This window comes from Oreochromis aureus, linkage group 22 (assembly GCF_013358895.1).
Source record: "Oreochromis aureus strain Israel breed Guangdong linkage group 22, ZZ_aureus, whole genome shotgun sequence".
In the NCBI taxonomy this organism is placed as follows: Eukaryota; Metazoa; Chordata; class Actinopteri; order Cichliformes; family Cichlidae; genus Oreochromis; species Oreochromis aureus.
The window spans coordinates 16603554-16617072 of NC_052962.1; the positions used below are offsets into that span (position 1 = coordinate 16603554).

Genomic DNA, 13519 nt, shown 5'->3' on the forward strand with positions numbered 1-13519 from the left:
AAAAAGTGTCTCTGCTTTGATTATATTTCCACAATCCTTCTTTTCTGTGCAGGTAAAGAGCTATGCAAATAGACACCAGCCCATGAACCATAAACCCTTTAGTCACTGCAGTACTTTGAACTAATACTGTCTGTTTACTTGTAGCATGTTTTGTTGAGTTTTTGGATGTAATTTAGGCTAGTTGGCAATCAACTGAAAGCCCACCTGGGACTGATGAGGATTTCATTAGCTTTCCAGCTTTCCAGTAATAAACCATCATCATCCAAATCAGAGTCTGTGAAAGTGTCACCTGGTTGCTGTGAATGTCTGGATAATGTTTCAGAGCAGTTTCAGAAGTTTTTGAAAAATACTGAAAGCAAAGTGTGGAGCATTAGACCTAACATGAGTTTCCTTTCACCACAATCCTACAAGTCAGAAACACACAAGCAACTTGTGCCGGTCACATAAACAATGACCCAGTTCATTCACTAATAGTTTATATTTAACTGCGTACTTCTTTTGAAGATCATTCCTCTCAAATTACCTAGTCAAGCATATTTTAAGAGTGAATAAGATCTTTAAAGAAAAAGGAGGGGAGGAAAAAAAATCCAATGATTGTTCCTTCATACTTGTTTAGAGCCAGCCAAGTCTATAAATATATCTAGGTGACAGTGCATCCTCTTTGCTTACATACATTCGTCCCTGACTTGAAGATCCAGATAAGCAGTCTGCAGTGCCTGGAGGGGGAACTGCAGCCAAAAGCTGTAGGAAAAATCTGGAGTTTAGGAAAGCACCTGGAACCCGTCCACTCTTACTAGGGGTCACTGAGTTTTGTCTGGAGGCTTTCCCTACTGTAGCTGTTAACAATGCTGCTGCTTTCCTGCAGGCTCATGGCTCCACACACACAAACTGCGAGGTCCCAAAAGAGTTACAGGGACAAATTTGGAAAGCATGCTTAGTTTGAAGTAGCACAAAATGGCTGCTGTTGATGCTTCAGGTGGATGTAGGGTAGTCTGATAAAAGACAGGAAGTGTTTGGGTTTTTTTCTCACTCTCTATTTTGACAGGAAGGAGGGGTAGAGCGGGGCGGTTGATATCAGTTAATCACCCCCTTTTCATTTCCCATGCACATGTTGTCTGCCAGGTTTGAGACATGTATTGTGAGTCTTTGTAGTAGGTGCTCCTCTGTACCGACGTTCACGCTGCAATTGTAAATAAAGGTACAGTTCTGAGCTTCCCCGGTGGATTGATGTGGAAAGATTGTGTGAAGTGGGTACACCGGAATGGGAACAGGGAGGCCTGTCCTGCCAGATATGATTTCATGTCTTACATAAGCTCAAGATGGGGACAGAGAAGCATTAACCCTGTGCATTAGTGACTTGTGTGTCTATGTGTGTGCTTTGTGCAGTAAAATCTAACAGGTTTTCTGCTGTGTTGCAGGTGGTAACACTGTGGTACAGAGCCCCAGAAGTGCTGCTCCAGTCAAGTTACGCTACACCGGTGGACCTGTGGAGTGTCGGCTGCATCTTCGCTGAGATGTTCAGGAGAAGGTGAGGCCTAAGTATTGGGCAAAGATGTCTGGGCTTTATACTTATTTAAATCTGGACTGTCTTTGAACTTCAATTAAAGTCTCTCTGCAGTTCTCTTATTCCTTTGTCTCTTTCACTAATGTTGATTCTCCGAGGTATTCCTGGGTTCACTGTTAGCATCCCTGCTGATCACTCTTATTAATCAGGAAGCAGTCTAACATAGAATAAACATAATGTGGAAGGATTCTGTCGAGGTTTTCACAAATGCTTCCCGAGTCACACAATCACATTTCATTCAGAGGTTTAGTGTTGACGCACCTTGGTGGTAAAGTCTAAACACATGTTAGACTTTGGTCTTCATATTCAGACTCTTTGTGAGCGTCATGTTGTCTTGATTGTTTTCACTGGTATCTTTTTTTAATAGCACTTTGCTGGGTCTAACTAACCACATCACCTATTTGCACACATCTATGCAACACCTTATTCAATGCACTGTAAGTCTTTATCTGTGATATACACACTTAGGTTAGCGGTTGTATAAGAGACAATTTGGGATTTAGGGCTGTGCTTAAAGGCATGTAGACCTTATAGATGACCCACTTTCCTCTTGCCAAGACATGACGTTGCATGGTATAGAGACTTCTAGCCACTATATTGGGTATACCTGCTTAATTTCTTGTTTATACGAATCAGCCAATCGCAAAGCAGCAACTCGGTGCTTTTAGACGTGTTGACATGGTCAAGATGACCACATCAACATGTCCAATCTTAAAGCAGATGGGCTTTAATAACAGAAGACCATCTAGTCAGCCAAAAAAAGGAAACTGAGGCTATAGTTTACACAAGTTCACCAAGTTTAAACAACAGATAATTGGAAAGATGTTGCTCGATCTGATGAGTCTCTATTTCTGCTGCAGCATTCGGATGTTAGCGTCATAATTTGGTGTGAACATGAAAGCATAAATCCATCCTGCCTAGTATCAAAGGATAGTCTGCTGGTTATGGTGTGATGGTGTGTGGGATATTTTTGTGCCATTTAAAATTATGCTCAATGCCAAATAAATATGGTTGAAATGCCACAGCCTACCTGAATATTATGACCACAGACCACAGAGTACCCATCTTCTGATGGCAGATAAAGTGCTATGTTACAAAGCTCATATCGTCATAACAAATGGCCTCTACAGACACCAGATATCAATCCAATGCAGCATTTTGGCATGTGGTGGAGCGGAAGATTAACCTCGTGGGTGTGCAGCCGACAAATCTGCACCAACTGAATGACGCTGTAATGTCAATATGGAACAAAATCTGAGGAATTTTTAGAACCACTTGTTGAATCTGTGCCACAAGCAATTAAGGCATTTCTGAAGGGAAAAGGGTGTCCAACCCAAGACTAATGAAGTTTTATTTCTGTTCCAACAAACTCTTGATAGCTGTTGTAATTTCTGTTATTTGGGTTACGCCAAAGCATTGTGGAAGGGAAAATACCCACCAAAGTCCCTTTATTGTGTTCTTAAGTAATGATTGAGTAATGATGACATTCCTCAGTGAGCACAGCACTTTAACCGAATCACTTGGGGAGGTTACAGACATGAGAAGTGATATGGGGGACTGGAACCAAGTCATTGTGTCATTAATATTAAATACTCCTCCCCCCCATAAAATTATCTGACTGTTTGTTTTATCATATAAGTTGCAGTAATAGTAATAATCAAATAATATAATGGATACATTTTTGAGCAGTATAAGACATCAAAACGTCTTCTTTACTGGTGGGTGACTCATAAAAATGTTCCCATGTGAACAGATGAAAAAGCTTAAAGTCTTTCTTTGAGTGTTGTATTTACGATCGCTCACAAAGGAGCAGCTCGACGAAGAGGGCGACGGGCGTTCTTTGTATCATTGGTCTAATTTTACTTGAAAAACACGAACTGAAATCACTCGGCACAATCAGTTATTTGGGAGTTTCTTACTGTAGTCATCTTTTCCTCAAATGACACCTGTCAGATGCGTTATGAGCAGCGAGGAATCACATTTCGGTTGGCTTATCAAGCCATTACAGTAACACTGCTGTCTGCTGTGGTTGCAGCATGTAAGTCTAGATTCTACTTCTACTTGGTATAGGTATTTGTCAGTTTGTGGTCTAACGAACTTCACGCTGGCGAGCCAAGCTAATAACGGACAGTTTTCACCCCCCCCAAAAAAAGTTACAACTGCCTGTTTTTGGTTTTTTGGAAGAAAGAAAAGACGGGGGCGAAAAGATGCAGTTTTATCCTCGTCAAATTAAGACGACGTTGATTTAATGTTTTTAAGGTGCTACAGTATGTATAAAATGTAGGCTTTAATTGACAGTAGAGAGGTCGCGCCAGGCTGAAGTGGCGTGTTCTACAGTAGATAATAACAGTCTTTCTGAGGTAGGGCTAAGTGCCAAGAGAAGCAGCCCTGCTTCCTTCCCCAAACGACTCCTTACCCCAGCATGCGCAGCCGCACACAGCAATCCACGCTCTGTACTTGGGACCTGATGGGAATGTATAGGTTCCTCTATCAAAAGGTTACCCAAGGCTAACATCTAGTCGTGCTGCACAAAAACATGCAGAGGCACTTTCGGAGTATCTTGTTGACAAATGGTGCCGTGATGAAGCTTGATCTAAGAGTTGTTTGATCAAGCTCAATTTGTTTGCCGGCTATTTAAATCTTGGCACGTGACAGTATTTTAATGATGCTTTACAAGTTTTCACGCATAGGACAAAAAGATGGGTCTTTTGGGACTGTGAGAGACTGCTTTGATACTTAGTGTTATAATTATGATTAAGGTTTCATTCTCTTAGTTTGCAACATTTAAATTGAGACCACTTCACAGTATAGCTTTTCTTCGAACTTGCGTTCCCACGTCATTTGACATCTTTCAAACTTTTTTCAAGTTTCCTTATTTTTCTGTCATTCATATATTTAAAAAAAACCAAAACACATACACACGCCATACGTGCACTTTCATAATGATGTGTAATCGTGAAACATGGCCAAAGTTTCACATGAGGTCAGCGTATGCAGAGGTTTCGGTGAGAGCAGATATCCCTTGTACGGTCATCTGAATGACACAGCTGTGGTCACACAAGTCCCGCTCTGCTGTCAAAAGTTTCTCATAGTCGGCCTTGAAGGGTGGGGGGTGACGGAGACCGATGATGAATTAAAGGGGGCCGCTGTCCAAAAATAAGCAGGATTATTTCAAACTCCGAATCATGCAAAGCAGGTGAAGCATTTACAGGTTTTCAGTTTGTGGCGCCAGTTATAAAACGTTATCCTCGTTCAGAAATTGTATCTGTGCACCGCATTTCAAATATTTTCAGCGGTTTATGGGTGAATTTCGAATAAGAGGTTCACTGCTAGTTTTAGAGGTAATGTATTCACAGTCATGCTCGTAACTACTTCATTCAATGTCAGTAATGTATGGTACTTTCCATACTTGTGGCAAGGTCAAGCTGGAAAATTTTATTGAAGGTCAGGCTTTAAATGAAGAGAACAAAGCAAAGTTTATTTCCCATCAATGCGTCTTTTACACTCGTGAAAAAAAAACCCCAACTTGATCTGTAATCAAACATTTTTAAGTCAAATAGTAGAAACAATGTGTGCGTAATCTGTGTACCGAAGGTCTGTCCTTGTGTTATATAGTGCTCATTTAAAAGCACAGTCTGGTTCTGTCTGCAGCCCTGATCAGAGTGAGCAGTTGATGCAGTACGTCTCCTCGCACCCTGACACAATAAACTTTGAAGTGTGTTGGTTTGTGTAGTGCATTTTCAAAATCTGGCATCTGCCCAACTTTGCTGTAAGGTAGACGGTAAGGCAAAGCTCTTTGATGGCCATGAACACACACACGAACACACACACACTTCTCTCTCCTTGCTCAGTCTCAGCGGGTGATTAAGATGGCTTTTAAAAGGCCACCTGTCAGAGATTAAAGGGCACCTGGGTGAAGAGAAAGAAAGCAAGATATTGAGAGAGAGCAGTGTTTGTTAGTTTGCAGTTATATTGAAATTGAGATTAGAAATGCTGACAGCTCGGGGGCACGAACGCAGACCTCTATGCTCATAATTAAGCTGTTTTTCAGAAGAATTGTTCACCAATCTGTAGTGCTCATTTTTAGCCTCACATTTTTATTCCTTGCTCCGCTAGAGAAAATCTTTGCATGATTAAAAGGAAAAGTCAAATTTGTCTAGAATACTAGAACTTGTTGGAGCCCCTTCGTTCGTCCATCGCCCTTTAAGTCAGCTTTCTTCTGATTGGGGGCCCCTCGGAAACAGATAGTTGGTACAGCAGTCGGGTAAAGCGACTGCTCAGAACCAGAGTTGTGATGACATAAAGAGCTCTGACATCATAGAGTCAAGAGTAGAAAACAAATTAACTGAAGCATTTAGAGCTGTTAACCCTGATCTGTTGGTTTAGACTCACCACTGTGAGCATCTACCACTGCAGGACTAAACAGTCTGTACATATAATATGATAGAAAACAAAAGAAAAATAATGGATCTCCTGTTTTCTGTAAGTTGCTTTGATTTTGTTTGGTTTGCAAGACATTGGGTTTGACTTTGCATTATTGTAGCATTTTCACTTTGCAATATCAGAGGGAAACCCCAACAATCAACCCCTATGGCCCTCTATGAGCAATCACTTGGAGAAAGTGGTAAGGAAAAACTCCCTTTTAATAGGAAGAAACCTCCAACTGTCTCAGAGAGGGGCAGCCATCTGACTCGACTGGTTAAGATGTGCTGTGGAAGAACGCCGGAGATTCATAACTAATGATTTAAATGCAGAGTAGTTTATAAGCACAGAGTGAAAAAGGCTGAGTGAAGAAGAAACAGCCGGTTCATAGGTTAGATGTAATTTTGAAAGTAAGCCTAAAACCCCCCACGAGCAGCCATGACCCCCATTTTTGACACACCATGTCGCATTTCAGGCCAGAAACATGTGAAGTCTTTCTTTGAGTCATGAGACTTCAAAGGTTTCATGACTCATAAGCACATTCTTCTTCACTTTCACCACCAAACATGCTATTAGAGTACACGGTCATTAAAAGTGTTTTTAATGACTATGTACTGTAGTGAGAATAGTTGCTCTCCAAGGAATTTGAGCAAATATTATACAAGTCTGCATCTGCATGGTTGGGATGGTGTTGGGTGAGTCACAGTTCGAAAGAACTGTGGAGAGAGCTGCTGCTTGTTGACATTCCTCTAACCAAAAAGGTTGAACGCGGTTCGTTAATGGCCCGGGAGAGGCCCCACATCCGTGTTGACTTTCTCACAGTTTGGAACTCGATTGATAAATTCTCAAAAGCACACCCTTGCATGCACGCGTGCATGCAGTACAGCCCGGGATACCCTGCATGAAAAGTCCGCCGTCCAACGCGCACACCTCATTTCTCTCCAGCTCCCACTCAGATGGTTCGAGACGCTCACGTGCAAACATGCGAATTCACACGCGCATTCCAGAGGTTCTCTCAAAGGAATGTGGGACGACGCCGTGCTGGCACTAAAGGATGCGTGACTCAGCTGCCTGTCCCAACTCGGTCTCGGCCTTTTCACTGCAGCCACTTGTGTGGCGTTGTGCACGGGCATTGGGATTTGTACGTGCAAATCTCAGGGTGGGAAACGATGCCAGAGCGCGAGCACTCGCACTCAACTGCTGACTGTGTGTGCATGCCAGCGGCCAGCTCTGTGTGAATCCAGTTATCCCCCTTCAACAAACCAACAAACCACTCCAGGTTTAAAAATGGACCTCTTGGAATTATCAGCCCTACTTGTTTTGGCATGATAGCTTTGCTGTAGGTGATTTTTCTTTTTTCTTTTTCAACAGTCAGAAACTGGTTTGGTCTGATTTTACATGCCTTTCAAAGTTCTCAGTGCGGTGCCTTGCCCTAAAAGACCTGCATATGCAATCATTTTTGAGACGTCCGTTACTCAAGGACACCATTTATGAACACTAGAAAGAAACTAATATCTTAATTCCACTTCCAAACTTCAGCTTGTGACAGAAATTCTGCTGTCACAGTAAAAATGTGCCAAACACCTTTTGTGTGACTAATATCCCCAGTGTCTCCACTGTAGGAAAGTGTGGGTGTAAGCTATGCAAAGCTTCCTGCAAGTGGGAAAGCACAAGGAGCACATGGTGGCTAAACCAGTCTCTGTTGAGTTCAGTTAAGTGGGGTGCACTTGAAGTGTACTAAGGCCTGGATACAAAATGCAGACAGGCATGCATAAAGGCACATCTATATGATGATACCCTGGCACTACATTGACATCTGCTGGTGAGCAAACACAGTAAAGAAGTGGAACCTATTTAAAAAAAAAATTTAAAAAAAGAGAGAGAGAGCGGTTTCTCCTTCTGAGCCTTGTGCGTTTGTTTTGTGAAGAACACTTAGAAATATTAATCTCATTTAGCCTAAAAGTGGTGGTGTGTGCAATGTTAAACAAGTCCCCTCTTGTGACAACAGCACCTCCTTATTTCCCCTCAGAGGAACTTTGACAGGAAGCTCCAGCTCCTATACCTCTTTCTCTGTTAGGATAATCCAACTTTTCTTTCAAACGCCTTTTCCTCCCAATTTCCTCCACGCATTCAGTCAGCGAGAGCAAAAGCAGACATTCGCACACGCTCGCACACACACACACACACACGGGATAAAAAGGCTTTTTCTGTCCCGTGTGGCGACTGCCAGGCTTGTGCTGATGATGACTACTGGAATCTGTGCTGATCCCATGCCAAGCACGGGCACCCGAAGACGGCCCAAAGCCACAGGAACCACCAGCAGCCCTGCTGCCGCTCTCCTCCCTCCTTTCATCCCCCGTTTCCTTCCCTCCCCATCCTCAGCAGCACCACCAACACCGCTCCACAATCCCTATTCCCTGGGATGAAGCTGCGAGCGTGTGGCTACTTCAAAACGTTCACATCGGAGTCCCACATTCCTCGAGCCAAAAGCTTATATGTTAGGGCTGTTGGTCTTACAGTGTACCATGGGAAAATGACTCCTATCTAAAGCAGGTTACAAAAGGGAGAACTGAATCTCTACATTTGAAAAAGTTTGAAACCTTTTTCTGCATTTCCGGGCTTTGTTTTGTTTTGTTTTTGCAACATAATACGTAGAAACTAAACTAACCTTTTTTTTTATAATTTCTGTTTTCTAGGCCGCTGTTTAGAGGAAACTCGGATGTTGATCAGCTAGGAAAGATTTTTGAGTAAGTAATGACTACTCTTGTTTTCCATTTCTCCTCAGGCTCGGTTATATTTTCTTTCAACTCAGTGGAATTTTGGAAGATTCAGTCAAACCCTTGCCTAAACATTAAGGACAGAACATGCACTCATCTACTGTTTTTCTAATTAATGCAAAACCCATCAGATGAACCCACACTGCTTTTCTGGGGTGCATGTATTCGTGTTCAAATGATTTGAACTGGAATTAAGTGGTGAATGCTTCCCATTGCCGATGATGAAGACACTGATGAGCTGTATGATTCCACAGTGTTGTCGGGGTACCCTCGGCAGAAGACTGGCCCCAGGAAGTAGCCCTGCCACAGAGTGCCTTCACACCCCGGCCCCCGAAACCAATAGAAGACCTAGTTCCAGACATGGACGAGCAGGGACGGGCCTTGTTAATGGTTTGTAGTGTAACTCTCATTAAAAGATCTTAAAATATCATGTGTGTCCAAAAAGATTGTATGGAAAATGTTTTTAAAGCTGTCACTTGCTCATCACTGTCGCCTTTATGGCATCGTGCACATTTATTTATGGGCCAAAGCACTAAGAGAAGCTAAGCTAACAGAACAACTTCTGTCAGTAACTTGACTACCTTGTACAATTTGATTGTTTTTTTTTTTTGTTTGTTTTTGATACATTTTATATCTTCTAACTCCTTGTTTTTTCTGAACATGGAGCCTGAAATCCTCATGTGTGGAAAATAAATGCATCAAGCGAAGCGCTTACTTCACCATCGAGCAGATTTATACCCAACTTGTAGTTCGGCTTGTTTATAAAAGCACAAATATAATCGATCATTCATCAGGATTGTTGCATTTTGGAGCATCGATTTTGATTTTAAAATCAACGTGGGAACCGAGCTGCACGCAATATTTTATTCAACCTAGAAATGTAAACAAGCCTCTATACTTGGTGGTCTCTCATTATCTTCTTTTCCTCACCCCCCCCCCCCCCGCAGCAATTCCTCACCTTCAACCCGTCCAGGAGAATATCGGCCTTCACTGCGTTGAGTCACCCCTACTTTCAAAGCGTGGACAGCCACAGCAGAAGTGTGTACGCAGCCCAGCCCATCCCCAGCAACAAGTCCACGATGGAGGAGAGGAGTGCCTGAAAGTCCTCTTTTTTTCCCCCCTTTAACCGCCCTCCACGTTCCCGTGGCTATAAGTAGTATTTACTGTACCCTTCCTAAAAAGTTTGTCATGTTTTATTTCAGCGTGAAATCAAAATACATTAGTAAAGGTTTTTTTGGCACTGATTACCAGAAAAAGGTTTCCCTTTCAACAAATCCACTCAAATCAAGTAAAAACAAAACAGCTGGTTACAGGAGAGTTCACAATCTCAAAAAAATAGTCCAGAAAAGGCATCAGTGTTTGAGTACTGCAGCTTTTCTCCATTATGATGACGCCATTCTGTAATGAGGTTTACATTGTGAATTTCAAAGTCTATCCTTTGCTTTATTGATCTCCCCACTCAAGTCCTCAGTGGCCTCCTGCAAAGACGCGTCACCACCAACATATAGCACTTAGTTATTGGTCAGAAAGCTTTAATTAAGGGGCGTTTGCTGAGCTGTGTTTTAATGTTTGTCCTACGTGCCAAATACAAGCTGACAAGTAATGAGATTTTCCAGCTGTTGGGCCCTGCAGGCATGATGTTAACTAAAGAACAGCACATCTGGGTCTCCATCAGCAGCGCTCAGCCACATTAGTTCAATTCAGTTTTATTTATTTCAGAAAGATAAAGGCCAAATCACAACAGCAGTCACCTGGAGATGCTTTATTTTGAAAGGTAGAGACCCTACCTGATAAGCAATGAGTTGTATCAGCTGATGCGACGTGTGACGCAGTTTAGAGCGGTAATATTGTCACTCCTTTATAGGTAACTTCGTTAAACGTTTTCTTTATGAATGTTTTCTGATAATCAGTGTCAAAAAAAGCATCATTAATGTTGGTTTTACGTTGCATATAAAACGAAGCCTAAAACAGACTAAAGTGGGCAAATACTTTCCCCCCCTGGGGCGTATAAAACGCTCTGTGGAGCGGGGAGCGGGTGAAGATGGGATGGCACCAAACGCCCCCCAGAACCCTGCGCACACAAGCTGTCATCCTTCCACGAACTGATGGATTGTAAATGCTGCTTTCAGGATGTGAAATGTTGTGTAACAATGCAAAGTGACCCGATCCTTATATTGACTTGGAGTTGGGACTGTAGAGTCCGAAGAGCGGAAGCCTCCTTATGCCCAGTGTTTATACTTAACAATGGAAAAAAAAGACTCTGGACTGCAGGAGAGAGAGAGAGGACCAGACCAGAGCCTGGATGGATCTCACCTGCCTCTTTATTTTTGTTGTTGTGTTGTCTTGTTTGTTGTTTTGTTTTTATAAATAGCTTGCTTACTGCTGGTGTGTGCAGTGAGAAGACGAACGTTTCACACGCACATTTATTGTCCCCAGTGCCGCTGACATAAGCACGCTCATGTACCCATGTACTCACTCGGACGTTGTTAGGCATCACAAACCAGCCACCCACTGCCATGTCCATTATCATTCCAGTTTGACCTATAATAATGGTGCCACCTTGTGGAAGTCTAGAGTAACTGCAGACCAGTAGCGGGATTCTAATGGTTTCTGCACACATCGAGGAACTCGTAACGGGGCTGATATCGGTGCTGAGACAATGAGACAACTTGGAGATGTTCCTACAACTTACATAGACTTTGACTTTTTAATGACTTTTAGCTGTACCAACGTGAGCGCTTTGTTTTATCATTATTGTGAAATCAAATTATTTCTTTCCAAATCATACAGTAATGCACAGACAGACCTGCACAAAGTGTCAAAGAGAGACCCACAAGCACTATTCATTCAACATGGTAGAATTTTGGCACACTTTTGTGTCACTAATATTCTGTATTTAATTTTAATTTTATTGACGAGTCTTATATACTTGTAACTTGATTTTTGTTTTTTTAATGCTGGGGTATACAGTGTTCTTACACCAGTGACGCCAACTCATTAAAGGATTGTAGAGTCCGTGTAAGAATAGTTTGACGTTGTAAGGAATGTATAAAGGAAAAGCATTGGTACTGTACAGTAAATTGTGCTAGTTCTAAAGTACAAGCTGTAACAATAGAAACCTTTTGATACGTGCGTTTGTCAGCACATAGGCATGTCGTTAAAACGGATAGACGTAGAGTAGCGAGGGTCTGCAGAATGTTGCATGGCGAGAGTTGTTTCTTTGTTTTCTGTTTTATTTGCGTGTGGTGGGTTGTTCCGACGGATTTCTTTTATCATGTGTTGAGAACTACTACGGATTTTCCAGTAGTTTTGATGACGATGTGATGCACAATATTTTGTGTACAGTTTCTGCTTTATTTTACCTTGGCGTGCCGTTCTATCCAAGTTAAGTTTTGAACCACAAGGTAAAAGCAAGTTTTTCCAGAGTTGTATTTTTGTATTTAGTAGTTCTTGCAGAACAGTAACATTGTAACACTGGTTTTTGTTTTGGGGTTTCGTAACAGGTAGTGCTTTTAGCACACAGACACAGACACACACAGACTCAATCTCTGACTTTCTCAGGTTCTCTCCACGGACGTCCGAAACCTTTCGGGCACAGTTTGCACATCTCTGGGTTACTGAATGACTACGATACAACTTCTTCAGGTTTTCTTTCAAGCTGTCTAAGGATCGTGTCATTGATCACAATCTACTGTCTACTATTTATCGAATATATGTTACTGTAGTCCTTACTGTCTGAAGATAACTGCCTGTATAAACTGTTCTTGCCACAAACTAATGACCAGGTGGCAAACATGACAGAAATACATGTCTGCTTAACACTGTGTGATTTTAATTTTTTCTTCTTTTTTGTTTTTCTATTTGATAACGACTCATTTCTGGTGTAAGTGGCATCTACAATGCAATCAAAGCTACAAATGCGTTAGACACGGAGGTTTACATTTAAAATATTGACTGCTTTAATCTCATTACAGTTAATACAGTCACTGTGTGCTTTCTTATGATTTAACCAATCTGTAATGCTCTTCAGTCTCATAACAACTGAAATCCGCTGCTGAACTCTAGGCAGTGTCACTATTTTTGAACGTCGCTTCATCCATCACTCATATTGGCATTATACTTATGTATGAATGCATCGGTGTCTTATTATTATGTTGCACCAGCTGAATAAAAAGCAGCTTTTTATTAATGTTGTTTGGACTTATTTATCAGGGGTTGGAGTAAATACAGAGGGATAACGCTCATGAGGCGTACATGAAGAAATGGGAAAGAGGCGATTAGTGAGCAGGAGTATGGCTTCATGCTGAGAAAGAGTGCGCCAAATCTGATGTTTGCTTTCAGTGCTGATGGAGAAGGTCAGGAAATGCACTGTGTCTTTGTGGGACTAGAGAAAGTATATAATAGGGTGCCAAGAGTGGAACTGTGGAAATGCATGAGAAGTATGCAGGACATATATGAGGACAGTAAGACGGGGGTTGAGGTCTGCAATGTTCTGCTCTGAACCCTTCCTGTTTGCAAAGGAGTAACAGATGAGGTAAGCCAGGAGCCTCCGTGACAGATGTTTGCAGATGACACTGTTATCTGTAGTGATAGCAGGTGGAGGTATACTCTGGAGGGAAGAACAATGAAAGTTAACTGAACCATAACAGAATACATGTTGTTGAGGTTCACTTCTCGACCTCACCGATCCGTTTGATATCCCAGCTGGAGAAGAAGAGTCAGATGAGGCTGAAGTTTTCGTTCATCAAAGCTTTAT

At 42.0% G+C, this 13519-nt stretch overlaps 1 protein-coding gene across 2 annotated transcripts in view; it reads left to right on the plus strand.

Moving 5' to 3' along the window:
• The window catches only part of cdk6 (cyclin-dependent kinase 6), a 40407-nt gene extending 27455 nt beyond the window's left edge, over window positions 1-12952 (plus strand). For both annotated transcript variants that reach the window (XM_031756890.2, XM_039605638.1), the window contains 4 exons: window positions 1419-1528; window positions 8683-8733; window positions 9018-9153; window positions 9711-12952. In XM_031756890.2, the coding sequence (XP_031612750.1) occupies window positions 1419-1528; window positions 8683-8733; window positions 9018-9153; window positions 9711-9863 (450 nt within the window). In that variant the 3' untranslated portion in view covers window positions 9864-12952. The remainder of the gene's footprint in view (window positions 1-1418; window positions 1529-8682; window positions 8734-9017; window positions 9154-9710) is intronic.
• Window positions 12953-13519: the final 567 nt, after the last annotated feature.